The sequence below is a fragment of the Alnus glutinosa genome, chromosome 3, assembly GCF_958979055.1.
Source record: "Alnus glutinosa chromosome 3, dhAlnGlut1.1, whole genome shotgun sequence".
Lineage (NCBI taxonomy): Eukaryota > Viridiplantae > Streptophyta > Magnoliopsida > Fagales > Betulaceae > Alnus > Alnus glutinosa.
Window position 1 is genome coordinate 4,453,796 of NC_084888.1, and position 26,308 is coordinate 4,480,103.

Sequence of the window (26,308 nt, forward strand, 5' to 3'; positions counted from 1 at the left end):
ATTTAAGGACCGAATGAAAGAGAAAGGAAACAATACAAATTCAATTGTAAAATCTCTACCGAAACATCACCGTGAAATATCAACAAATAATGGATAAACAAAATTTAGGCAGGTATCGTCGTCCATCCTGAACATATATATCTATTCTTTGTCCATCAATATAATTAAAAAGAATTCATAGTAAAAGTTAAATAGTTAGGCTCAATTTTATCCGACAAAACAAGATTAATCAAACTAGCTAGACCTAGAACTGGAAGGTCAAAATTATTATCCAACTCCAGCAACATATTAGCGAAATGGAGACTCTTAATCAAATCATGGTTTCAATCACGCATATAATTAGGGATGGAATTGAATTTTTTAAAACTTTTATTATATATTGTCTCTTTTAGTAAGCTTTAATCCATCTTTACCAAACTAATTAGGCCCATTCTCATTGGCCGGCCTGCACATCAAAGCCACATGCTAAACTTGGGCTAAGATAAGGCTATACATAATACATTTATTATTCAGTACGCGAAGGGACCAAGCTATGTTTTTGAAGGTTGGTTGCTCAAAGCGGGTAGAGCAATAGGCCTTGCACTACCGGGTTTAGCAGCTCACAAGCGCCAAGATTACATTAAATGTGACCCGATTGGGATCCACGGATATATGTTATATGGGTTTTAGGGCAATCAGCAGCCCAATACAATCTTAATCACCCTGGAACTTGCGTCAAAAATATTATTATTATGGATTTTGACTAATAAATGCTTCTTAGGCCTTCTTACTTGGACAAGGAGAGGAGTCATATATATATATATTTTGTTAAATCCGTAAAATATAATTTCCGAGCAATAGAGATGGGTTATATTATGGGTCAATATTTTATTTTGTTGTATTTGACAGTGTATATAATATCATATAATTTAAAGTTTTAAAATAATATAATAACATATTCACCGCGTTGCATTTATTTTAAAAGGCACGTGATCACTTTTTTATACATTTTAACGGACAAAGTTGATGGAGTGACTTTTTTGCGGAACTATGTAATTTGATGCATCTAAACGTAATATTTGGTAGTTTGGTGATAATAGAATAAATAATAATAATAATAAAAAAGATTGTAAATGTAGTTCGGGTTCAAAGTGTATTTTTCCGGATGAGGACAAAAGCAGGCATTCGATGGATATATTGTATGAGAAGTTTCAAAGCCATTAATGTAAAAAATCAATTATTAAATTTTAATTCAAAATAAATATAACAAATAAGACGAAAAGCACAAAAGTTATAAATATTTTCCTTTTCTTCTGTTTGTTTCGTTCAACTACTTCAAAACGACTTGTAGCGCACTGCGGACTGTTCCGTGTTTATCCTGGTCAATGAGCTACGTGGCTAGCTCATAAAGCTAGACCATGGTGGTCCTCGAAACACCAGATCCCTTCTCACTAGCGAGCCCTCTAAAACCACTCAATACGGCACCGTTCCAGTCCTCGAATGCGAGGAGGTCCTGAGCGGCGCGAGCGAACGAGCGAACGAGAGGTGAGAGAGCTCTGCGTTTAGGGTTTGTGAAAGTCCCACAGAGATTTCCCAAAAGGTCAGTGAGCGCGTAAATTCATCAAATTTTCCTTTTGCTTCGAGCTCTTTGAATCGCAGATTGAAGGATTAGAAAACCGAAAAAAGATTGAAAATGGTGAGTTTGATTTGGTATTTGACGCTTGTGTGTGAGAAAGAGGTGTGCTTATCATGTGCAGGGGGCAGAGAGAGTGAGAGATTTAGAGAGGCGAGAGAGAGATTGTCTTTTTGTGTGTGGTCTAGGGGTTCTCGCTTCTCTTTTGTTACACCGAAGCCTTCTCCGACTCTCTTATGGACCGAAAGCTTGTGGTTAGCTCTTTTTTCTTTTCTTTTTCTCAATTTTATTCATTCTCGTTTGAATCAATAGCTATAGGATGTAAAAAAAAAAAAAATTAATTTTAGCTCATTTTATTGTTAATTATGTGTGGGAAAACGTTTGTAGGTTCTGGGTATTCCATGGGACGTGGATACGGAGGGGTTGAGAGACTATATGAGCAAATTTGGGGAATTGGAGGATTGCATTGTCATGAAGGTTAGCCCCTTTCCTTTCCCCTTTTGTTTATTCTTAGATTGTGTGGACTGAAATTTGGGATGAAATTGGTTCCTGTATTGAAGAATTTGTGCAACGTAATTCCGTGATATATTTTGATTGCATTTTCAGTGGGAAAGGTATTACGTGGGTATAAAAATGACAAACAGTATCTGGGCCTTCAAGGCTTCAATTCCAACTCCCAAAAATCCAGGCCCCGTTTGTTAAAATTCTTGTTTTCTCTTCTCAAAACAAAAGCATTAACAAATAACCTATACACAACACAAAAACAGTTTTTACATTTATGTCACAAAAGAACAGTTTTTTTTTTCAAACGAGAAACAAAAAACATCCCCCACAAAAACACATTAACAAACAGAGCAATCCCTCGAGATGGAAGTGACAAGTGAACATATTAATTTTTTTCCCAACTAGTAGGTAGCTTTTTGATGTGTACTTTTTCTTTATTAATATTAAATTCGTCGTACTTCATCATGCATACAATTTAAAATCTTAAGACATCAGATTTTTGACAACCTTGTCAGGCAATATGTGTTAGCATTGTCATTAAAAAAAACGTGTTAGCATTGTCTGGTAAATAGCACCTTCAACAAAGGGACTTCATGGTTTCTGCAATTGAGTATCTTACTTTACTTCGAGATGCATGCATAATCCCTACTTCTGCATGAAACCTTGATATAGATTGAAGAATTGTCATAGAACATGAACTCTAACCATTGTTTTCCTCACTGGATTTATGTAAGAGGATGTTTATGTTTTCCTGCCATTGCATTGTACTCTGCATCTCAATTACATTTGAAATATTACATGTTCATCAGTTACTGGGAGGTGGTATATGTGAAAGAGGTAGAGACTAAACCAGTAAAGATTGGACCGGGATATTGCTGAGCCTATGGGTTTGAAAGGCCGAAGTGGACCCTAATGAGCCTTCTTTATTCTCTACAAGAAAAACGCTCTTTTTAATTTCCCATACCAATTTAAATGCAATATGCTTTTCACAGATGGACATTTAGGCGACTGCATTTTTTATTCGTACTTGGATATATTTATTGTTTATACTAAATTTAATTTTGTAGTTGTTTTCTTTTAATTTAGATTACTTTTTAAGGCCGATTTAACTTTTGTTTCCATGATTTAGGAGCGGTCAACAGGCCGGTCTCGCGGTTTTGGATATGTAACATTTGTATCAGTTGAAGATGCTAAGGTAAGTGCAAATTTAGATTCATTGGAATTCAGGTTCTGTTCTTTACTTCTCATGTTATTTTGGGATGTTGTTGTCTGATTAGATAAGTATTGGATTTTTACAAATTTGATTACGTACTATATAGTTGATAATATCTGATGTATGACATCTTTCTTGCTATAGAATGCATTGTCAAGCGAGCACTTCCTTGGCAGCAGAATGCTGGAAGTTAAAGTGGCTACTCCGAAGGTTATGTTGCAATATTATAAATCAGTACTATTTATTGGTCCATTTCATTATTTTGTTGCAATTTTCTGACTTTCACTTCTGTTCCATGAAATTAAATGTTAATATTCTGCTGACAATATATGTAATTTTTATCTATTGCAGGAGGAAATGAGAGCACCTGCAAAAAAAGTTACTAGGATCTTTGTTGCCAGGATCCCTCAACCTGTGACTGAAGAATCCTTCCGAAGGTAATAGAGATAATTTCAAGATTATCAGAATATTCTTTTCTTTTCTTTTTCTTTTTTTTTTTTATACATTTGATAATATCTATCATAAATCAATGATGAGGAATGAACAAGGTTGTCTGTAATGTTCCTTCTCTCCTTTTTTGGTTTTTCAGTCATTTTGAGCAATATGGCGATATAACAGATTTGTACATGCCTAAGGTTCTCTCTCTCTCTCTCTCTCTCTGAGATTGATATTGCATATTTTATGTGCTTGTACGGATATAGGTACGCACGTCCGCATGTACACATTTAACATAGATGAATACATGCACAAATACAAAACCGTATTTTTCTATGCAACTATTGCTTTGGTTGGAAATAACATGATTTAGTTGTTCTCTTTGTTGTGAAGGATCAAGGCTCAAAAATGCATCGTGGAATTGGGTTTATCACCTTTGCAAGTGCAGGTGGGATCATTTTACTTTGACTTGGTGCAATGCAGCTATCTTTTGCATGAAATTGGCAATCTGGATGTCATCATCAGATGTTTCTCTTTCCAATAACAGCTGTCTTGTAGAGGAGATGCTTTTTATCTATCATTTTGTTTTCTTTCTGAATCCATCATATAAGCATCCCATGAATATTTATCAGCTTGATCTATACATATAAAGTTCAATTTGTCTATATGTGAAATCCTCAAAAACTTGGGCTATGTTTTCTAACTTACTCTTTTGTTTTCTGTTTTCGATTTGAATTTTCTACTCATCTCAAATACATTAAACAAATAACTCAAAACTCAAAACACTTTTTAAAGCACGAAGTTTTTATAAAACTTTTCACATATTCTTGTAGGAATATTTTGACAAAACATGTGCTTAACTTTTGCAGGGATAGAGCTAACTTATTATTTAAAAATTAAAAAAGGGATTAGAGTGGTCGTGTGGCCACCCTCAATGGAGGAGAGGGGTGGCCGCGCAGCTGCTCCAACTACGACATTTCTTTAAACTTCTAATATTTAAGAAATCAGGATTGCCAATAAAAATTACTCAAAAACTTCATATGTTTAATCTATTCACAATCAAGAAAAAGAACAGAGAGCTTTTCTTATCCTGTTTGCGTTCTCTTTAAGGGAAAAAAAAAAGAAACAAATTGAAGCCAAGATCATTGATAAACTAATTGGAATCATCTGTTTCTGATCTTGCAGATTCCGTGGACACTTTGATGGCAGAAACTCATGAATTGGGAGGTTCCACCGTAGTTGTTGATCGAGCAACACCAAAGGCAAGTTACAGCATAACTAGCCTTTTTCTCTTTTGATTGCACCCTTTTTTTTCTCTGCTCCAAAAAAAGTTATCTCTTTTGATTAGAATTGAATTATATTCAAAGTGATTTTTTTTTCTCTCTAAATTTAAGCTATATAATGTAATATTCTCAGGAAGATGACTTTAGGCCAATAGGCAGAATGCCACAGGTTGGATATGGTGCATACAGTGCTTATATTTCTGCAGCAACTAGATATGCAGCAATTGGTGCTCCTACTTTATATGATCATCCAGGCCCAGTTTATGGCAGTAAGTACCTTTGAGACTATGCGCGTCAATTGTATGCCAGTTGTATTAATTGATGCAGTCAATTTTCCTTATTATATTGGATCAGGGGGTGAGTCCTCTCGAGGGATGGGCAAAAAGATTTTCATTGGCAGGCTTCCTCAGGAGGCAAGCGCTGAAGATCTTCGCCAGTATTTTGGTAGATTTGGCCGCATATTAGATGTCTACGTTCCAAGGGTAAGCTAGCTACATGTTATCTGGCTAGAAGTTTGATTTAAGGTAACTGACAGTCTCGCGAAATGCTTATAAATACAGGACCCTAAGAGAACTGGCCACCGAGGTTTTGGTTTTGTAACTTTTGCTGATGACGGTGTAGCAGATCGTGTATCTCGAAGGTCTCATGAAATTTGTGGACATCAGGTATTAAATTAAATTCCTTTGTCATCTTGCAATTCTAACTATTGTTCATGCCAACCCCCTGACATCCGACTACTTTTGGGACTTCAACAGTCCACACTTCATGGCTCAATGAATTTTGTGGTTTTTATTGTGCCAAGATTAGTTGGTTGAGCTTTTCCATCTTTTCTGGGTTTTATGATGTGAGCTAGGTTAGGGAATTGGGCTTTTTCAACAGTACCCACTTCTGAGTCTACTTGATGTACTGTGACCATTTTTCAACCTTGAAAGTTTGTAAAAGTTAGAAGTTTTTAATTTATTAAATTGCTCTGCAGGTTGCAATAGACTCAGCCACACCTCTTGAAGATGTTGGTCCCAGTGGAAATTTTATGATGAATAGTGCAGAACCACCCTTTGGAGGCTACGGTGGTCCCATGCGGACATATGGCAGGATGTATGGAAGCCTGGACTTTGATGATGTGAGTATATGTATAATGTTTTCCTAATGTGGCAAGAATTGCAATGGCAGTCGAGTAATTGATTTCTGTTGTTACTTTTGTAATCTTTGGAATGATAATATTAATGTCGTATGAGGAGTAGGTTCTTTTCTGTCTTGAGATAATTTGTTGCTCGATGTAGTTTTAGTTCTTCATGTCATCTGCAATTAAGAAATGGATTGTTGCTTCTCTTATGTGTCTGTTCTTGATAACGAGTTCGTGATGTCTACTAATTTTTCACATGATGCCATCTCTGTTTTGCAGTGGGGTTATGGAATTAGCAGTGGGCGACCATCAAGAGGAGATTGGAGGTATAGGCCATACTAATGAGTTTTGGCCTCAGAGAGATTGGCATTGCTTCTCAATCTTTTAGGGATGTCAACAAAATGCTTTGCAGTCTTTGTTAATTGAATCACTTAAATTTATTAGTAGAATGTATTGTCGAAATTGACCTATTACGATGGAAGTATGGATTTGTGTGTACTTCTTGATTTTATTGATACTTTTTTTTGGTTTGCACAATAAACCTTTCATTAAGTTATGTTTCCTTGAACATAGAAAGCCGGCCCTCAGGTTTTTAGCCATTGTCCTATAATTAGTGGTAACTTGTGGCATGGTGCCTCCTTGTTCACTGATTGCTAATTGTTTTCTTCATTGTGGCTAAGGACAATGTACAATCAATCCAGTGAACCCTTGCTAGAAAAAATGTGCAGAAAAGCTATTGTTGTGAATTTCGTTTCAGCCATGGCCGGATATTTCACACTGGCTATCAAACCGGTAAAAATCTAACCCACATCACATGTTCCATATTGGCTACAAATAATGTTGGCCTTAATTGTAGTCTATGAGGATTTAGAACGCATCGGAGGTAAAGCAACAACTGAAGGAACCCATACGCACATACTTTCTGAAGGAAACAAACTTGCGGGAAGTCTTTGGGACCTGATGGCCTTGACGGACTAACTCTTTGCTTCTCATTGTGTGCGCTTTCCTCTCTGCCATTCTCAGCTTGTTTAAGATCCTATCCATAGATGCCGATCTCTTCTTTTCTAATCTCATCTGAACCAAGGTTTGTAGTCAGTGAAGGCCACTGAATGATCTCAGTAAAATTAAAAAAAAAAAAAAAAAAATGGAACTACAAAAGAATTGCAAATGTTTTCCAGAAAATAACTTGTTTTCCCAAAAAAGAATTTTGCAATGCTGAAAATCAATTTACCTCAAGTTTTCGTATTGCTGCTTCAGCGTTTGCCTGCTGCAAGTTTTCCCATGCAGTGATCTTGGCTTCCTCTCTTTGCAACCTGCACAATTGCTAGGGACTATATATGCGCAACCAACTGAATGCTTCAATTATGGTGACAACCAATGCGATGAGGAGGAAAATAAGTTTATAGGTTTTAAAAGATTGTCGTTCCTCCAAAAACTTTGCCCAGAAACAGAAGGTTTTTTTTTTATGTTCAAGTTGTTGGTTCTGGGATATACTACTTCTAATGGATGATCCAGGAGAGTTACAAGAAAACTGTAGAGAAAACATACTTGGAAAGGTTCATTTCTGCCTCTGCAATATCCCAAGATGAAGCTTGGGCTTCCTTGGCATCTTTATTGAAGTCTTCAACATGTGGCAACCCTTTCTTAGCCACATTGGTTTTATGTCTTTTAGACCACCTAATAACAGTGGCTCGTTTGTCAACCTGCACATCCCTGACTTCTAATTTAGGAGAATTGTCACCTTGTGTTTCCATAATAGACGGGAAAGATGGAGGAGTTGCAGAAAATGAAGACTTCCCTCTTGGAGATGAGTTGAAGCTACCCTCAGGGCTCATTTGGGTTGCCATATCTCGTCTTGAAACAGCATGAGAATCCATAGTTTCCTCAGTTCCATCCAGTATCTCATCTGTACATATAATCCAGCAGAGACAAGCTAGCATGTAAAGACTTTTTGAGTTTACATATATTCAGAGAAACAGATCAACTTTATCTCCTCCACAAAGCATATTCAGAAACAGATCAATTTTATCTCAAACCTATATGGTCTGTTTGGCAACAGAATTTTGGAACATAATATGATTCTGATCAACAAATCATATTTAATTCAACTTTTTTTAAAAAGTCAAACTTCGAAATTCGCAAACAGAATAAGAATTCAATTCTGATTTCAAAAATTCAGCACTCAAATAGACCTTAGTAATGCAGGATTCCTTAATAAATCAATCCTCTTTAGCTGATTTCTGCATGAATCTATGAATTTGTCTAAGAGTTGATCCTAGAAAGTTGAATTAGATAGCTAAAGGGAAGAGTAATGCTATTTAATAAATTGTTGTACGATTGCCATACAACTTGATGATGTGGTAGTAAAAATCAACATTTGGATAAGCACTTGCAAAAAAAAAACTTATTTTTAATGTTTCGCCATCTCAATTACTAAATAGCATTACTTTAATGGAAAATTTGCAATGCAAATACGATAATGAGAAAATGAAAACCTTTCTTCTCATTCTATGTAACGACCCAGGAAAAGGGTTAATCACATCTACCCTATCACTCCAAAAGGACCAATGAAGTTGCAATTGGAGCACCCTATAATCGCTTATAAAATCCAATCTTATCTAGTAAGGAACTAATGTGAGTCCACTTATGAGTACCTTTATAATCTACTCACTTTATGTGAGCTAATCATCTTCCTAATATGGGACTTAAGTGTCATAATCTTCCCCCTTAAATCATTGACATACCATTTGTAACTACCCAGTGTTATCAAACCAAAATGACTAGTCAAGTTGCAATTGAAGTTTCCTAGAATTGCTTATAAAACCCAAATTTCATCCAGTAAGGAACCAATGTGAGACTACTCATGAGTGCCTTTATAATCTACCCACTTTGTGAGCTAATCATCTTTCTAATATGAGACTTAGGTGTTACAATCTCTCCCTGTAAATCATTGACTATACCATTTGTAACGACCTGATGCTATCAATCTAAAATGACTTGTCAAATTGCAATTGAAGTTCCTTTGAATCGCTTATAAAGTTTAGTCTCACATAATAGTAAGATATCAATGCGAGACTTAACACCCATAAGCTCCTTTATATTCTACCTTTTCTATATATCATATGCATTTCCCCAAGCACATGACACAAAATCCTGGTGTTTGAGTCCGTTAGGTGGTAATTATTCACAGTGGCTTCCAATACTGTTTGAATGAATTAACCATGATAGCCTAATATCAAAATCAGGTTGGATTAACTCTTCTTTCTAACGTGCCTGTGAAAGAAAAAGAAAGGGTAAAAGTAAAAGCATCATACCTTGAGAGCTGGGCAATGAAAGCTCACTCAACATCTCCGACCATACGGGGAAACTTGCCGATTGTACCACCAAATTGTTCTCAGCAGGTAGTAGATAAGATTTTCCTCCATCGGCACTACCATAATGAACAAAGAGACCATCGGCAGCCAATACTCCAGCTGATAAAGGAGAACCCGCCAAGAAATTCGCCACACCGCCACCTTCAAGCACCTGCATTGCAGGCGAATAATTCGAATAGCAAGCAACCTCCGGAGGCACAATTGGACCGCTCTTAGACTTGGGCCGGTTAGGAGGCTGGGAATGTGAATTTTTTCCAATGCCGGAAACCGGGCTACAAATCCACCTCTCAGCGTCCTCCCACTTTGAAGGCAGTGTCCTTCCGCCATTGAATGGCATCAAAGAAGCAGCACTTAAATGCCTCCGGCTCCGAGTACTGCTCTTTCTTGGCAATGGTAGTCGTTCTGAGCTCCAACCCTTTTGGCTTCCAACACTTTCATCCCGGTAAACAGGAACTCCCGGGCTTTGCAATGTACCCAAGTTGTGGGACGAAACAGAACCTTTCTTCATGGTTTTCCGATTACAGCAGCGGTTGTCCGTCCAAGGCTTAACAGTGAAACAAAAAGAAGGCAACTTTAATAAGCATATTTGTCTCTCAACTCTGATCCAGCTGTAGCTTTTTACATATTTTTGGCTTTAGTTGTGTTGGGGGAGGCAATCCTTTTGTACTGAGATTTGATTGGCTTTGGACCATTGGAACGCTGTTGAAGGTCCCTTAGTACTGCCAGATTTTGGATCAAATCAAGGAATCAGACAACGAAATCTGCGAGCTTGGCATACAAACTGCTTGGACACTTTCCTTTTTACGATCTTTGTTATCCTTCCAAGAACCTCACGCCTAGATATGACCAAACCAAAAAATCAATAGTTTACTACTCGGGTAGTGAATAGTGATACATGTTTCGATGATTGTCATTTACATGGCTTGTCGGGAAAGGTTCGCGTACCTCACTAAGATGTCAGGGGTACCCAGTACATCAGGTTGGGAAGGCTACGGTTTCGTCTTTTTATGTTGAGGCGGAGATATGAGTATAAAATTAATTATCTGGTTCAATCATAACTAGATCTATTTAATTAAATAAGTTAAATTTTTCAACCTTAATCTTATAATTTTGTATTTGATTCATGTCAGATTTGTAAGTTATATCAAAAATTGCTTATCATTATGTCATGAGTCGAGTTTGGTTCATAACCCGACTCATTTAATTAAACGAGTCAGACTCTTCAACTCGATCCAACCCTTTAATTTAATATCGAGTTTAAATAAAATTCGCGAGTCGTGTAAAAAATTATTAGTTCTAACCTACGGTAATGTAATTCATTTCATAGGTTTTCTTAATAAAAGCATAAAGGCTATTATTATTAAAGCAGACTCGTACATGGCCTACCATCAGTTCACAAGAGATGAGTATGCATGTAGAGCCCAAGACTACCCATGTGAGCTCTGAATAAAGATTGGGAGTTGGGATAAATGTTTGTGAGGGGAAGGAGAAAATGAATGGGATGCAGGAAGACTTTGGATGCTGAAGATCAGTTGGTCTTTTACCCATCTGTTACCCTCGAAACAGCCAGGCAATGGGACGGAAGGACCATTTGGATTATACAACAGAGGGCTGGTGTTCTAAAAGCTATTCAATTATTGCCATCATTTTAGCTATCTTTTTCCACTTTTGAGGATAATCTGATCATTAGTGTAAAGAACCCACTAATAGTGTTACCATTATTGTTCGGATACATGGACTTTCCTCCATTAAATTTTGATTACCCTAAAGTTAGGGATTTGACAATGATTTAATAAGAATGAATCTTAATTAAGAAATTCTGATCAAGATTATATTTTATATGTAAGCGTAAGTTTTATAAATAGAGCCTTTTGTATTGTAAAATTATTAAGAAATAAGAGCAAAATGTAGCCCTTTCGGCTTTTAACACGAGACCGAACAACGTAAAATTTTTTTGTATCTATTCTCTTTATTCCGCATTATCTATAATTTTTTTTACAATTATATTTTCTTTGAGCTCCAATTAAACAAAGGTATAAAAACATGTACTCAAAATGTATGTAATTTGTACGTGCATTTTGAATACAGGCAATGTCTAATTTGAGAAGAACATACATGCCCAATGATATTAATTAACTTTGATTCAGAATGGAGGAATGCTAGACATCCAAACACTTTTTTTTTTTTTCTCCAGAATTTAATTCCAACTTGATGTGTCACAATTTCATGAAATCTATTGTTTTGAAAAATGTACTACAATTTTATCGGATTATGACACTTTATATTGAAACCAAAATCTTAAAAAAATTATTAAAAGGAAAATGATTGTTATACTTCACCTGCACAACTTGTGCACTCACACCAGACACAAGGAAGTGGGACCCTACACACTGGACCCCGCTTCCTTGTGTTTGATGTGAGTGCAGGAATTGTGCAGCATGAGTGTAACGATCACTCCTCTTATTAAAATGTCTAACATTACTCTTAAGAACGAGAAGCATTATTGCAAATGCAATGTATGTTGATAGTAAAGCAGGCCACCAGGGTTATAATGATAACGTGCAATGTTTCTTGTTCTAAAAGATAAGAACAAATTAAGATCACGTGGACTTCAACATGCGTAGCCGCTTATGGAAGCACCCCATGGCCTATTGCCTACTCATGTGATCGATCAACATGCATGCCTCACTATATCCTTAATTTACTTATAGCGACAACAATTATCTCCTATTTTCGTCAACTTATAATCTTTTTTCTTCTTTTGGTGGGATTTAATTACCAAGTCAATTTCTACTCCAATCCCTCATCGATCTAAACCAAATAATCACCTCGTCCATTGGATTATCTACCCATGGTCATCTTGTTATATATATACACCATTTTGGATATAACGTAGTTGGCTAACGGGTTTGTTTATTTATTTTTTTTTGAGAAAAACGTGTTCAAGAATTCTCTATAACTTTTTGAATTACAGTGAGTGATTTGTAATTTAGGTCAATCTAAAAACTAATGGTACAATTATTCCTTAAAATAAAAGCTTTCCATTAAATTCGTTACAGTGAAAAGTTCATGTAGTATCTTCCTACTAATATAATAATAATTTTTTCAACAATACGTATCATTTTTTTGTTAGTTTCTATAAATCTCTTTCTCTTCTTCCTCTTTTCTCTGATCTTCACTTAAACCCTAATTTTTTTTATTTTTTTTTTATAGAAATTTCCTACAAACTGATTTGTACGAAACTTCACACAACTCACATATAAGATTGACATGTGTCATTTAAACATGTGAGAAACACATTTTTTTTTTTATTAATGCTATTAAAAAAGCATATGAAAAGTACATTATATTAAAATACATGCGCTCCTCAAATGCTAAAGGACACATGTTAATCTTATATATGGGTTTAATGAAATTTCCTATACAAACTGGTTTATAAAAAATTCCTGTCTTCTTTTTTGCTCTCTTTCTCACCGAAACTTGTTTCTCTCTCTCCCACACAACACAGCAACAGGAAGAAAAAAAGAAAAGAAAAGGCGTGCATGGAAGAAAAAAGAAAAGGGAAGAGGACAAGAGGTGCGTGAAAAGAGAAAGTGCAAGAAAAAAATGAAACAAGAAGGATGGAGAGAGAAAGGAAGAAAACAATAATTATATAAAATAGAAAGTAAAATAGATAGTTTTGTACAAAAAATTAATAAATAAAATAGAAATAATAATATTTTGAGTATTTAAATTAAAAGTCACTGCTGAAGATACTCTTAAGTAACGTAACATTTTCAACTTGTATCAGTTGTACACGCAGGTACATAACACAAATTAAATCAACTAATAATAATCTTAATTTTAATATATAAATCACTGTCATAGAAACCTTTCCCTGTCGAGTAGACATCAGTTTTGCTTCATATATCAAAAGATCTCTCCAAAAACAGAAATATCTGATATTTTTGTGTGATAAGTGAATGTTGCTTGTTGAGCTCGCTTCCAGCAGCCCTGAAAATTCGAAGTGATGGTCAAGTTTGGGCCTGTGTAGAGCTGACAAAGTAGTAAGCCCAGGCCCATAGCTCCTAGACTCCAAGAAGGAGGAGTAGACACGTGTGCGTACAAGCATCAACATTAATGGAGGAAATTAGGCAAAGGGTCTTCCACACGTCAAGCCAGACCGGCCCTGACGGCCACCGGAATTTGGGTAAGGTGGGGCAGGCTGTTCTGCCCAGCACATGCCACGTGCAGATTATTGTGCCCCACCTGCAACCAATCAGATTATTGTCAACAAAGCCGTTAATGGCACTCCCACCACCGCCCTCACAAACCATTGGTATTTTTTTTTTAATTTTTAGGAAACCTTAATCATTTGCCTTTGGTCTGGTCAGCTTCCTTTTCTTTTTCTTTTTTTAATTTTTGACTGTCTAGTCAGCTTCCTAAGATAAGAAGTACCGCAATCATTTATTAATTGACCGACATGAATCGTTCTCTGTCGGAATCTTTATTCTTTTTTGTCAGATTCCGTGAAATAAGGCAGGCAATTTGTGAAGTTTTATCAAGTAAATCTTTTTTTCCTTTTTTAAATATAGAAAAAATTCATAAAAATTTCTAAATATTATATCCCTTACAAATATTGAGTAACAACGCTGTTACTCTCGGTAACACCTTTGTTTTTTTTTTTTTTTAAGCTTTTTATATAGACAAAAAATTTTATTTTCTAACGCAATCTTAAACAGGTGGTATGGATCTCGTACCAAATATGAGTGTGTACAATATATATACAAAAAAAAAAAATGTGTACAAATAACATATCTCTAAACATGTTATTATATGTGAAGATTTTTTATGCAATAAAGACAATGAACATAAAAATTTATTCAAATTTAAATAAGTCACTTATTCAAGTAAGTGTCCAGACAATTTAAACGTGTAAGCTCTTCCAATGAAAAGCCTCTAGCTATGCTTAATTCCACTTGATCTCTTTTTTTTTTTTTCAAGGGTTAAATACCCTATTGGTACCTGAGTTTTACGTGATTTTAAATTTAGTACCTCAGTTTTGTTTTGTATCATAGGTGGTACCTGAATTAAAGGTAAAAACCAATTTGGTACCTCTGTTAGATTTTCCGTCTGAATTTTAACGTCTCGCCATGTGTCAACAGCTGAGGTTGACACGTGGCACTACATAAAAAAAAAATTAAAAAAAAAATTGAAATCTTTAAAAAATGATTAAAAATAATAAAATTTTAAAAAAGAAGATTAAAAAAAGAAAAAAGAAGAGGGGTGGCTGAGCCACCCCCTTGGCCGGTCTGGTCAGTCTAGGGTGGCCGAACCACCCCCCATGGGGTGGCTTACCCCATGGTAGAAAAAGAGAAAAAAAGAAAAGAAAAAATTATGGGTTTTGGCCCTTGGGGGTGGCCGAACCACCCCCTAGGGCCACGAGGGTGGATTGGCCACCCCCAGTCCGGTTGGTATGGGGGTGGCCGAACCACCCCCATGGCCCTAGGGGGTGGTTCGGCCACCCCCAAGGGCCAAAACCCATCAAAATAAATTGAGGGTTTGTCCTTGGGGGTGGCCGAACCACCCTCTAGGGCCACGAGGGTGGTTCGGCCACCCCCATACCGGCCGGCCTGGGGTGGCCGAACCACTCCCATGGCCCTAGGGGGTGGTTTGGCCACCCCCAATGGCCAAAACCCATCAAAATAAATTGAGGGTTTGTCCTTGGGGGTGGTCGAACCACCCTCTAGGCCCACGAGGGTGGTTCGGCCACCCCCATACCGGCCGGCCTGGGGTGGCCGAACCACTCCCATGGCCCTAGGGGGTGGTTCGGCCACCCCCAAGGACCAAAACCCATCCAAAAAGAAATTGAGGGTTTGCCATTTGAGGTGGCCGAACCACCCCCATGGGCCACGGGGGTGGTTCGGCCACCCCCAAAGGCCAAAACTTATCAAAAAAAAATTGAGGGTTTGCCTTTGGGGGTGGTTCGGCCACCCCCAAGGGCCAAAATGCATAATTTTTTTTTTCTTTTTTTCTACCATGGGGTGGCCGAACCACCCCCCACCCCAGACCAGCCAAGGGGGTGGCTGGGCCACCTCCTTGGCCAAAATGGGGGTGGCCGGCCACCCACATGGTGGCCAAGGGGGGTGGCTCAGCCACCCCTCTTCTTTTTTCTTTTTTTAATTTTCTTTTTTAAAATTTTATTATTTTTTATCATTTTTTAAAGATTTCAATTTTTGATTTTTTTTTTTATGTAGTGCCACGTGTCAACCTCAGCGGTTGACACGTGGCGAGACGTTAAAATTTGGATGGAAAATCTAATGGAGGTACCAAATGTGTTTTTATCCTTAATTCAGGTACCACCTATGATACAAAACAAAAGTGAGGTACTAAATTTAAAATCACGTAAAACTCAGATACCAATAGGGTATTTAACCATTTTTTTCAAATAATGCTATTAACTTAATTGAGTAGACCACACAAATTTAGATGGCTATTGTTAATTTTAATGTCATAATTTGTTATTGTTTAATGGTGGTCCCAAAATGTGACATAGGCAGACCACATTTCTCCAGATCATGAATCCACTTTGTTTTGTTTATCTAGGCATTATTGCTATCTATTAGTCTTCCATTTGTAGTCTCATAGAAAATAAGAGGAAAATAGTTTCTTAATGCCATTAAACAACTCTCTTTCCATATTTCTTTTCCTATATATAAAATTCAAGCTAGACATACACATCTTTTCTTTTCTTTTTAAAAAAATAATTAAAATAATTATTTTTTTAAAAAAATAATTTAAAAAATTGAAAAGAGTGATAATTTAAAATGGACCATTTTTAGTTTATTTTTCTTTCTTTTCCGAAAATCAGAAAAAAAAAAAAAAAAATGGGTTAGTACTACTAATTGTATGTTTTATCTGACAGTCACTATCCATTAGATATTGCGACTTTAAAAAACATTAGACAGCACTCCACCACAGAAATCTGGTAAAGATTTTTCTCTGTAAGAAAATGCTGCAGGGGCGTGAGGGGCGCCATAGGATGGATGCCACATGGCTTTGGAATCGTCCACGATTTGGCGCACCACAATCCTTTTGCTTGCTTCAGATTCTTGGATTGGCTCCTATTGTTGCACGCACGCACACAGAGACACACAACATTCTTAATTAGTCTCTTTCCTTCCATAGGAGGAAAGCTTCATCTTTTACTACTCAAAACAACCAAAGCACAAGTCCTTCCCAAGAAACAATGGCTTCCACTTTGCTCTGCAACTCAGTAAACTCCTCCACGACAGTTTTCTCAAGAACCCACTTCCCAGCTCTGGTTTCCAAGGACTTACCAGTAGAATTCTCACCTTATATTGCCTCTAACTATTACTGCAAAACCACAAGGCAGAAGAAGAAACTGGCACGGGTTGAAGCCAAACTGGCTGAGGCCAGCCCCACAGTGTCACAGCCAACGCAAAGCGGTGGCGAGCCACTAAAGAAGCTTCGGATATTGGTGGCCGGAGGTGGGATCGGCGGGCTGGTTTTTGCGTTGGCGGCAAAGAGGAAGGGGTTTGAGGTTGTGGTGTTTGAGAAGGATATGAGTGCTATAAGAGGGGAGGGACAGTACAGGGGTCCAATTCAAATACAGAGTAATGCATTGGCTGCTTTGGAAGCTATTGATTTGGAGGTTGCAGATGAGGTTATGAAGGCTGGCTGTATTACTGGGGATAGGATTAATGGGCTCGTCGATGGGGTTTCTGGGACTTGGTAAGTTTTTGACTTGCTCTTGTTTTATGTTTGATTCTTTAAGTTATGATGTGCATGAATCATATATGTTTCGTTTTGATTTTAAAAGTATGGTACTGGTAGTTGGTTATTGTCTTTGCAAAAGAATTTGTAGTTGTTTCAAATTTGTGAACTTCTTTTGAATTTTGAAAATTAACTTCTTAGCTATTTTCCATAACTGTCTGGTTTCATAAACTTATAAAACAGGGGATTCACAGATGTGGGTCTGTGCCAGAAGTAGAGTAGTATATTCTATGTCAAAGTTTGAGGAAGCTACTGCAATTTTTTTTTTTTTTTTTTTGTAGAGTTCCTAATACAGTACTGAGAATCAGCCTAATTTTTATTTTTTATTTCTCTCTTTAAGGTTTTAAGTAGATAAAAACTGCTTAAAGTTACTTAGATCTTGTGAGGCAGTTCAAATGGCTTTGGGTTTGATGCACCAAATAGTGATGTTGTAGCCTGCACTTGTGGTTTGAAGTGATCGTGGACCGTGTATAGTATAGATATCGTGATTAGAAAACCTTTTTCATGAGTATTTTATGTGATTCGGGGTTTTGCCTGTCTCATGCCATATTCTGATAACATAGGTATGCTCACAAGTATAATTGATGAGGCTACGTAACTGAAGTTCATGCCACAGATCAGTAAGCTGGAATTGCATCAGTTCATATGGAAAGGCCTTTCATGGATAAATAATTGAATCTATGCTAATATAATACAGCAAATTAGGTATGTGGGTGAGCCCTAATGGTTATTTAACAGTCAGAAAGGGTTTCCATGGATTTGTTGTCCATCTTGGTGATTTTAAAAAAACCTGTAATTTCTCATGACTAATTGACTATGGCAGCAGCCAGCAGGTATGTGTCCCAGGAGAACTAATTTAGTGTTTTCCTCCCGTACTGTTTGATATTCAATCACCCATATCCCAGATAAAAAGGAAACATAATTTTTACCTCAGAGGAGTGGCCCTCATGATATGAGTTAGTCGAACAACATGCTAGAAAATAATACTCACATCTGCAAGTATGAACAGGCGATAGCAGTATAATTATTCCCGCTAAGGTAGGCCAATCCAAGACAGATATCTAAAGTAGTTCAAAGCTTTTTATACCTAGTACACAGACATATTTGTTTGCTTCAATGATGAATCAAATTGTTGATCAGTTCAATTGTTTATAACACAATATCTTGTATGTTTAGTATAATTGTAGTTTTTAAGATTCCTATCGCAAGAAGCTTCTAAGAATCATCATCTAGTCACATAAATTGATATGTAGTTGGGTATCAGGTACGTCAAGTTTGACACATTCACTCCCGCAGCGGAAAGGGGGCTTCCTGTGACAAGAGTTATAAGCCGAATGACCTTGCAACAAATTCTTGCCCGTGCGGTTGGGGAAGATATCATTATAAATGAAAGTAATGTTGTTGAATTTGAGGATAAGGGAGATAAGGTAATTAGCTTTTAACTTGTTGGAGATTGTTCTTTGATTGTCTTCTTCTCAAGGAGTGTGTTTAATAGAAAGTTCTTCTCCACTTTTTTGTTTTGTTGTGTTTTTTTAAAATGCATCTGATAGATTGACGCGCTAAATACTAGTGTTTCACCTACATCTTAGATGTTGACATTTTATTCTTTTCTCTCTGGAATCCTATGTGTAGGTTACTGTGATGCTTGAGAATGGACAGAGTTATGCAGGTGATCTTCTGGTTGGAGCTGATGGCATATGGTCAAAGGTAACATTCTATACTCTGTATGTAAAGAAAAGCTTTTCCTTTATCCGACCTTTTTTTTTTTTTAATTTTTAATTTTTTTATATTTATAATGCAATTTCTCTTTGCTTCATATATAGTATTTTGTTGAAATGTAACAAAAGAAAATGTATGAAAACTTGGTCTGACCAATTGTCCACAATATCTGGTCCATAAAATATTTCCTATTATTTTGGAGGTGCTCACAAATATCTTTACCCAACATCCCAAATAAAAAAAGTTATATCAACTCAAAATATTTGATATTGCCAGCCACTGGTAGGAAGCCCTATGGTCAAACAAATTTCCTCTAGTACTAACATCTTAGAATGCTATTTTTCTTCTCAATAGGTGAGGAAGAACTTATTTGGACCGAGTGAAGCTATTTACTCAGGCTACACTTGTTATACTGGTATTGCAGATTTTGTGCCTCCTGACATTGAGTCTGTTGGGTATGTTCTTTTTATTTTTGAGTTTACATGCTTGCTTTTCATCTTCATTGGCTTGGTTACACCATGGGCTACTTAAAACAGGCATTTCAACCATTGTTTTTTATTTATATATAAATCTGTATCATGTGTAGAGGCTTATATACGTACTTCTCTTCTGAAGGTACCGAGTATTTCTGGGACACAAACAATACTTTGTTTCTTCAGACGTGGGTGCAGGAAAGATGCAATGGTATGCATTTCACAAGGAGCCAGCTGGTGGCCTTGATAGTCCTCATGGTATTATGTTCTTCAGATGCTTAAGCTCTTCAGAAAAATCAAGTAGCAGAAATGAAAATAATGCCAGGACAACACAGCAATATGTGTGGCTGCGAGTGTCTCTCTGGGTGAACGGGAAATTCATGAATATATGTAAATAAAACAGAGTTTACAGAAAATAGATAAATTAGGAATAAATTTTTAAAAATGAAACCATTCATCCATTTGACTTCATATTACATTTAAATTCAAAACTATCCTTTTTCAAGCTTTAAATCTTTCTTTCTTTCTTTGTTTTCCTTTTTTTTTTTTTTTTTTTTTTAAATTTTTTTTTTTAAATTTAATTTGAGTCATTTATTACTTCCTCCTTGTCCCACAATAGATTATATGTTTTTTTTTTTTTTTTTTTCCAGTCCCCAAGGGGTAGCTCAATCGGCTGGAGACCACGCCTCCTGAAGCGGAGGTCACTAGTTCGAATACCCCCTCCCCCTCTTATGTGGACATGTCAAAAAAGAAGAAGATTATATGTTTTTCTTTACGGGCTGTTTTAAAATAGATGAAAGTTTTCAAGGATGAATATCCATTTTAAGTTTCCATATTACCCTTAAAGTCAAAACATCCTTTTTAAAAAACTTGAAAACTACCTTTCTTGGCTCATCTAAGACATTTTAGGAAGAGTGCTTTATTAAAATACGTGTTATTTGACTTTCATCTATAATGGATTAGAGGAAATATTTATCAAGTACTTAGTAAAGAAGTAAAAAATGTTTTACTTATCACTTGTTAATGTTTTACAACTTGACAGGTAAAAAGGAAAGGTTGCTTAAAATATTTGAGGGTTGGTGCGATAATGCGATAGATCTGATACTTGCCACAGATGAAGATACCATTCTTCGACGTGACATATATGATCGCACGCCAATTTTAACTTGGGGTAAAGGTCGTGTGACCTTGCTTGGGGACTCTGTCCATGCTATGCAGCCAAATTTGGGTCAAGGGGGATGTATGGCCATTGAGGTATACCTAGCATCTTTTGGTTTGATACATTTTGATCCCATTTCATGCTAATGATTGTTATGGATAAGAGCTTTATCACTATTCATCAACTAGAGCTATGCATGGGATGTGATGAGCATTATTTTCTTCTTCTTAATCTTCTTTCTTCATTTTGTTTTCCTTTGGTGAAATCTTGTAGATAAAACTATTCTTTTTTTCTTCATTGTTTTATGCATAAATATGCAAGCATTTTCTTCTTCTTCTTAATATTCTTTCTTCATCTTGTTTTCAGATTTTTCCATTCTTGTAGATAAAATTGTTCTTTCCTTCACTCCATTATCCATAAATAAGCAAATATCATCTCAGCTTTTTATTAGCTGCTCGAATGGACATGGGGCCACTAATTATGCAAAATCCACTTCAAGAGTGAGCTAAGATGTGTTTGAACCATTCATGTCATTATGACAGGATAGTTATCAACTTGCATTGGAACTCGAAAAAGCTTGGAAACAAAGCATTGAAGAAGGAACTCCTACTGATATTGTTTCTTCTCTAAAGAGGTAATGCGCCATTTATCTAGCAAATTTTCCTAAAGTGAATTGAATTTCAAGGTTAAAATTGCATATTTACCTGGTAATTGTCTAATTGTATAACACTCTAAAACAAATAAGGGGGAAAAATAGCTTTTATAGAAAATACTTGGGTGGGACCCATTTTTTGTTTTCTTTTAATAAGTGAATGACTAACACTTAAGGGTAAGGAGGAAAGGAGGAAAGTCAAATCAATTATCTCCACTTCATAAGGTGTTGTCTTTAGCCACTGTGCACCCGTTGAGTTAAACCCCGAAACTTTGGAAATAACATTACTGTGTTTAGTTGAGTTGGCTTGACTTGACAAATCTTGTGTTAAATAAGATTATTCATTATGGTCAGTTTTACTGGCCTTAAATAGATCTTGTTTAAATTTTGAGTGCCCTGCAGTTTCTTAGATCACATTTAAATTGGCTGATTTATTACTCTCTTTGATGTCACAATGTCCTTTTTCTTGTTCCCCAGATATGAGAATGCTAGAAGATTACGAGTTGCCATTATTCATGGAATGGCAAGAATGGCTGCATTAATGGCTTCAACCTACAAGGCTTATCTGGGTGTAGGACTTGGTCCATTATCGGTAGGATTTTGGTCAATTTCACTGTTAGATTAATGATGTGTATTGTGTGAATGTTTTAGAAGGTGTGTGATGTGTCCATATTCTAGAAGGGGTGTGATGTGTCCCTAATGAGCTGTCCTATTGTGAGGTGTTTTTTTATTTTTTTTCAATAGCGAAAAAAAATCATGATGCCTCACAAACCTAATTGCAGTTTTTGACGAAGTTTAAGATACCGCATCCAGGGAGAGTTGGTGGAAGAGTTTTTATTGACTTGGGGATGCCCTTGATGCTAAGTTGGGTCTTAGGTGGTAACAGGTAAGATCTGCAGAACCCCGGTTTCTACAGTGTTCAAGCTATTATCTTGATTTTCTTCTAAGCTTTTGTTCTGGATAATATGACAGTTATGAAAGTTCATTGATTTCCATGTGTTTAAGCTATTTTCTGTGGATTCTTCTGAAGTTTTAGATCTCAGAAAATGATTTATTGAGGATTTTAGATTTTGTTCAATGTTTTGGAAATTTTCCGACATTATAAAATGCTTATGAGTACTTGTTCCACTTTTAAACTCCCATTCATCAATGCAAATATTGAATGTGCATGTTATAAATCAAGGCCAGTGGTAAGCTGAAGGGACTATTAACTGTAATAAGCACTGAAAAAAGGTGTATTTCAAAACATTCTTAGTTCAAAATTTGAATTAAGTGGAGGGATCTGAAATATGATAAAAAAAAATGACCCTGCTGTTGTTGTAGTGGATCTTTTTCTGTATCAGATCTTTTGTATCAACAATGGAAACTAAATTTTCTTTTGCAGCTCTGAACTTGAAGGGAGGTCACCATCTTGCAGACTCTCAGACAAAGTATGTTGTTTAAGTAATAATACCTTTATATTTTGTAAATTCAGAAACAAATGTAGCTTATTCCATTTTGTGATCATGGATTCTATTATGATCTGGATGCTGATATGTTGTCAATCTTTTGTGAAGGCAAGTGACCAGTTACGCCAATGGTTTCAAGACGATGATGCATTGGAGCGTACTATTAGTGGAGAGTAAGTCCATAACACTAATATTTATGAATGTCATCCCTTGGCATATCTCCTTGTTGATATATACATGCTGAGATAATTGGTGTTCATATCTATCTTCGCTGTTTGTAGGTGGTTTTTGTTACCATGTGGAAATGAAACTGGTGCTTTGCAACCTATTTGTTTAAGCAGAGATGAGAGCAAACCCTGCATTATTGGGTATGAGGATTTTGATGAAACCTATATATTTGTAGTTTGATAAAGCCTGATTTTCAGATGTATCAAATGATTCAAATACAAATCCCCACCTGTTAAGCAGTTTTTATGATTCTTAAATAAAATATGGATCATTATCTATTTATTTACAGTCCTATCCAGTGGACCAATTGGTCTGTTCTCATCTACCTTCTATCCCCCATGATTTACTAATCTTTTCTCCTCATGAAACAACACTTTTTCTGATGTATTATTCTTAATGCAGGAGCATAGCACATCAGGACTCTCCAGGGATGTCAATAGCAATACCTTTGCCACAGGTGACATGGCCAGTTGCCTAGTTCACTTTTTCACTTCATTAGCTGGAATAAACCAATTCCTCCGCTTTTGTGTTCAAGGTTAGATAACAAGTTCTTTTTACTGTTTCAGATTTCTGAAATGCATGCACGAATTAGCTATAAGGAAGGCGCCTTGTTCTTGACTGACTTGCGAAGTGAGCATGGTACCTGGATCACCGAGTAAGTTAGTAACGGAAAGCAAGGTATATTAGTTTTGGTCGTTGAGTTTACAACCTCTTTTATAATTTTATTTGCTGTAAAATGTGCAGTAATGAGGAGAGACGGTATCGGTTGCCTCCAAATTTTCCTACTCGTTTCCGTCCATCAGATGTTATTGAGTTTGGTCCTGATAAGAAGGTGGTATATAATCCCTACGTTGGAGTTTACTGCATGAATCTCAATGAATAAAATATAATGTCTAATGTGTTTAAGCTCTGCCAAGCCAGCATTGAAAATAATTTGTCAAGGCACTTATTGTCTTTCTTTGGCATATGATTCTATTTCCATTCCAAATGTGCTCTTGTTTTCTTAGTTGTTATGATTTGCTTCTTCAGTTATTGTTATCTTCTAAGCAACCAAGTCATGTACAGGTGGCATTTCGGGTTAAGGTGATGAGGTCTTCTCCAAAGACTGCAGAGGAGAGTGGAATCCTCCAGACAGTGTGAAAAATCTTGAGTTACTTTTCTCAGTTTACACAGGAATTGTACAGCATTTATTCGGACTGGCACAGCAATGTAAATCTGCTGCATTTTGCAGAGCTTAAAGAATTATACATGAAATTTATACCCCCTTTTTGTTTCACTCAAGAGTTGGAACATGCTATATGTTAACTTCATATTCTTTTGAGAGAGTGCAAATAGATCTGTTAATAAATCAAAACTGTTCATTGGTTTCACATTATCATTATTGTTTTCCTTTCTAACCTTTATGAATTTTATTTAAATTTCTATGATTGATTCATGCTCGCTTGCTAAGTAAACTACTTGTAGCAGAGAGCTTTGCAGCCTTTGCTCCCGCTAGACAGGGCATGTGTATTGAGTCAAAGGCTCTCTTTTACCCAAAGCTGACATGCATTGTTAATACAGAGATTGCAATTGTAATGTGTCTGCAAGACTGCACCTATTTCGATATAGGTATATTTGTTTTGGCTGAAAATATTTTCTGTAGGAAAATGTTTTTATTTGAAAACATTTAATTGGGAAAAAAAAAAAGAAATTGTTATTTTTTGCTATTTGTTTGCCTCCTTGAAAATTGTTTGAAAATCATTTGTTGGTTTTTGGCTTGTATGAAAAATCGTTAAGATATTTTTTATATTTTTATATAATCTGAGAAATTGCAAATAAGAGAGACGGCGAAAATGAGTTGCGAGGAAGAGAGTGAGAATAGAAGGCATTTAGAGGTGGGATTAAAATTCAGTACAATTTTCTTCTCTAAAGTGTGAGAGCAGCCTAAATCATTTTACGTCTCGTAAATATTATGTTTAGTAAAATGAAAATATTTTTAAGTTGGCCAAATATTTTTACAATGCATCAAACACTCAAAAATAATAATAAATTAAAAAAAAAAAAAAAAAAAGAGATTTTTTAAAAAATATTTTGCTCGGAAATAAACGTCCTCAATTCCGTTGAGTCTTTCAAAGTGGTACAGGGCCTTGCTCACCGTTGTTTGACAAAATTTCATTTCACAAACATAGAGTCCCTAGCCTCATCATTTTTCTTTCCAAGGCTAGTGATTGGACCTAAGTACTGTTTGTATTGGGGTAGAATGTAATGAACCTTTCTTTTCTTTTCTTTTCTTTTCTTTTTGTGTAATTCTCAAAAATTATTTGATTGTAAATGGAACGAATGGACACGATTGATGGATTATAGGATTAAATGAGATACTGTATGAATTAATACTCAAACCTGAACTTTCAATTGTGTAACAATTCACTTTCAATGATACAATATTGTTTATTTTGGCTCTTTCGAGTCAGACTTTTCACAGAAGCACGTATAACTGCAAAATTTTGATAAATTTATGGCCATCACGACTTTAAAATACGTTGTGTTAAGAAGGGTACAAATATACACATAAGACGAATATACACATAAACACATACCTATTTTCATACCCAGACAACGTGAAACGTCACAAATTGATTGATTCGAACTCGGCCAAGCTCCAAGAAAAATGAAATGATAAAAGGGTTCTTTGATCTCCGATGACCACTCCGTTTCCCTCTTTGGGCTTTATAACCCCCTAACTTCCTAACTAGTTTTACAATTTGCCAGTTGGGCCCAACAAAAGTAAGAAGGAATTAAAACTAATAAAACGCATAGCAGTAATACACAGCAAAACTCACCAGACTTGTCAAAGCCCACTAATCTAATAGACCTGTTACAATTAAAGGCCCACGGCCACTAACCTAACAGATCCATTACACTAAAAATTTGTTTCATTTATTTTTATTTTTTTTATTTTTATTTATTTTTTTGTATAAAGTTACATTATGGAGCTGTGAATTAATAGGTTTGACAATAATTTGGCGGGACCCCGGGTGCAATGGCACGACATATCACCAAAATGTTCTTGTCAGTTGTCACTAATATCACTTGCCTTTACTTTACAAATGATGATTGTACACAAATCATGCATTAGCCAAACAACATCGTTAAAGTATATCAGCAGATCAAAAATTCAAGCTATCGTTATCCACAGTTAAAGACTATGAAACATAATTATTAAGCCAAAAACCACTATTAGTATGAACACAATCCAACAAAACATAAAATAAAATCAATACAAAGATTTGGTGACGAAGTAGAAACCTAATAAAAAGTTCTTCGAAAGTA

General features: G+C 36.0%; 3 protein-coding genes across 3 annotated transcripts; 2 read left to right on the top strand and 1 right to left on the bottom strand.

Annotated features, from left to right (window-relative positions):
• The first annotated feature begins 1,420 nt into the window (after positions 1-1,420).
• On the top strand, positions 1,421-6,681 carry LOC133863877 (uncharacterized). Its single transcript, XM_062300001.1, has 14 exons — positions 1,421-1,579; positions 1,737-1,866; positions 2,000-2,089; positions 3,246-3,311; positions 3,474-3,539; positions 3,681-3,766; positions 3,919-3,964; positions 4,158-4,212; positions 4,950-5,030; positions 5,185-5,316; positions 5,402-5,529; positions 5,608-5,712; positions 6,024-6,167; positions 6,450-6,681. Exons 2-14 carry the CDS (start codon positions 1,849-1,851, stop codon positions 6,510-6,512), a joined length of 1,080 nt encoding a protein of 359 aa, XP_062155985.1. The 5' UTR covers positions 1,421-1,579; positions 1,737-1,848; the 3' UTR covers positions 6,513-6,681.
• Positions 6,682-6,882: 201 nt separating this feature from the next.
• LOC133863876 (uncharacterized) lies at positions 6,883-10,408 on the bottom strand. The gene is made up of 4 exons (XM_062300000.1): positions 9,485-10,408; positions 7,719-8,076; positions 7,402-7,483; positions 6,883-7,244 (listed from the first exon to the last, which is right to left on the bottom strand). Exons 1-4 carry the CDS (start codon positions 10,050-10,052, stop codon positions 7,038-7,040), a joined length of 1,215 nt encoding a protein of 404 aa, XP_062155984.1. The 5' UTR covers positions 10,053-10,408; the 3' UTR covers positions 6,883-7,037.
• A 6,155-nt stretch (positions 10,409-16,563) lies between these two features.
• LOC133863755 (zeaxanthin epoxidase, chloroplastic) lies at positions 16,564-24,275 on the top strand. The gene is made up of 16 exons (XM_062299834.1): positions 16,564-17,278; positions 18,585-18,747; positions 18,953-19,027; positions 19,394-19,494; positions 19,655-19,770; positions 20,555-20,766; positions 21,214-21,305; positions 21,801-21,915; positions 22,106-22,209; positions 22,708-22,753; positions 22,880-22,944; positions 23,053-23,139; positions 23,402-23,456; positions 23,566-23,654; positions 23,744-23,831; positions 24,065-24,275. The coding sequence occupies exons 1-16, from the start codon at positions 16,773-16,775 to the stop codon at positions 24,137-24,139; spliced, it is 1,989 nt and encodes a 662-aa protein (XP_062155818.1). The 5' UTR covers positions 16,564-16,772; the 3' UTR covers positions 24,140-24,275.
• Positions 24,276-26,308: the final 2,033 nt, after the last annotated feature.

Bases quoted from the DNA above. Each gene is read 5' to 3' on its own strand.
- LOC133863877 (XM_062300001.1), top strand. The intron at 5,530-5,607 runs GTAAGCTAGCTA...TTATAAATACAG, and splicing joins TAGATGTCTACGTTCCAAGG to GACCCTAAGAGAACTGGCCA. The intron at 5,713-6,023 runs GTATTAAATTAA...ATTGCTCTGCAG, and splicing joins ATGAAATTTGTGGACATCAG to GTTGCAATAGACTCAGCCAC.
- LOC133863876 (XM_062300000.1), bottom strand. From the start codon at position 10,052: ATGAAGAAAGGTTCTGTTTCGTCCCACAACTTGGGTACATTGCAAAGC. The intron at 8,077-9,484 runs GTATGATGCTTT...TTATATGTACAG, and splicing joins TTCATTGCCCAGCTCTCAAG to ATGAGATACTGGATGGAACT. The intron at 7,484-7,718 runs GTATGTTTTCTC...GCAATTGTGCAG, and splicing joins GCAGAAATGAACCTTTCCAA to GTTGCAAAGAGAGGAAGCCA.
- LOC133863755 (XM_062299834.1), top strand. From the start codon at position 16,773: ATGGCTTCCACTTTGCTCTGCAACTCAGTAAACTCCTCCACGACAGTT. The intron at 21,916-22,105 runs GTAGGATTTTGG...ACCTAATTGCAG, and splicing joins TAGGACTTGGTCCATTATCG to TTTTTGACGAAGTTTAAGAT. The intron at 23,140-23,401 runs GTATGAGGATTT...TTCTTAATGCAG, and splicing joins AGCAAACCCTGCATTATTGG to GAGCATAGCACATCAGGACT.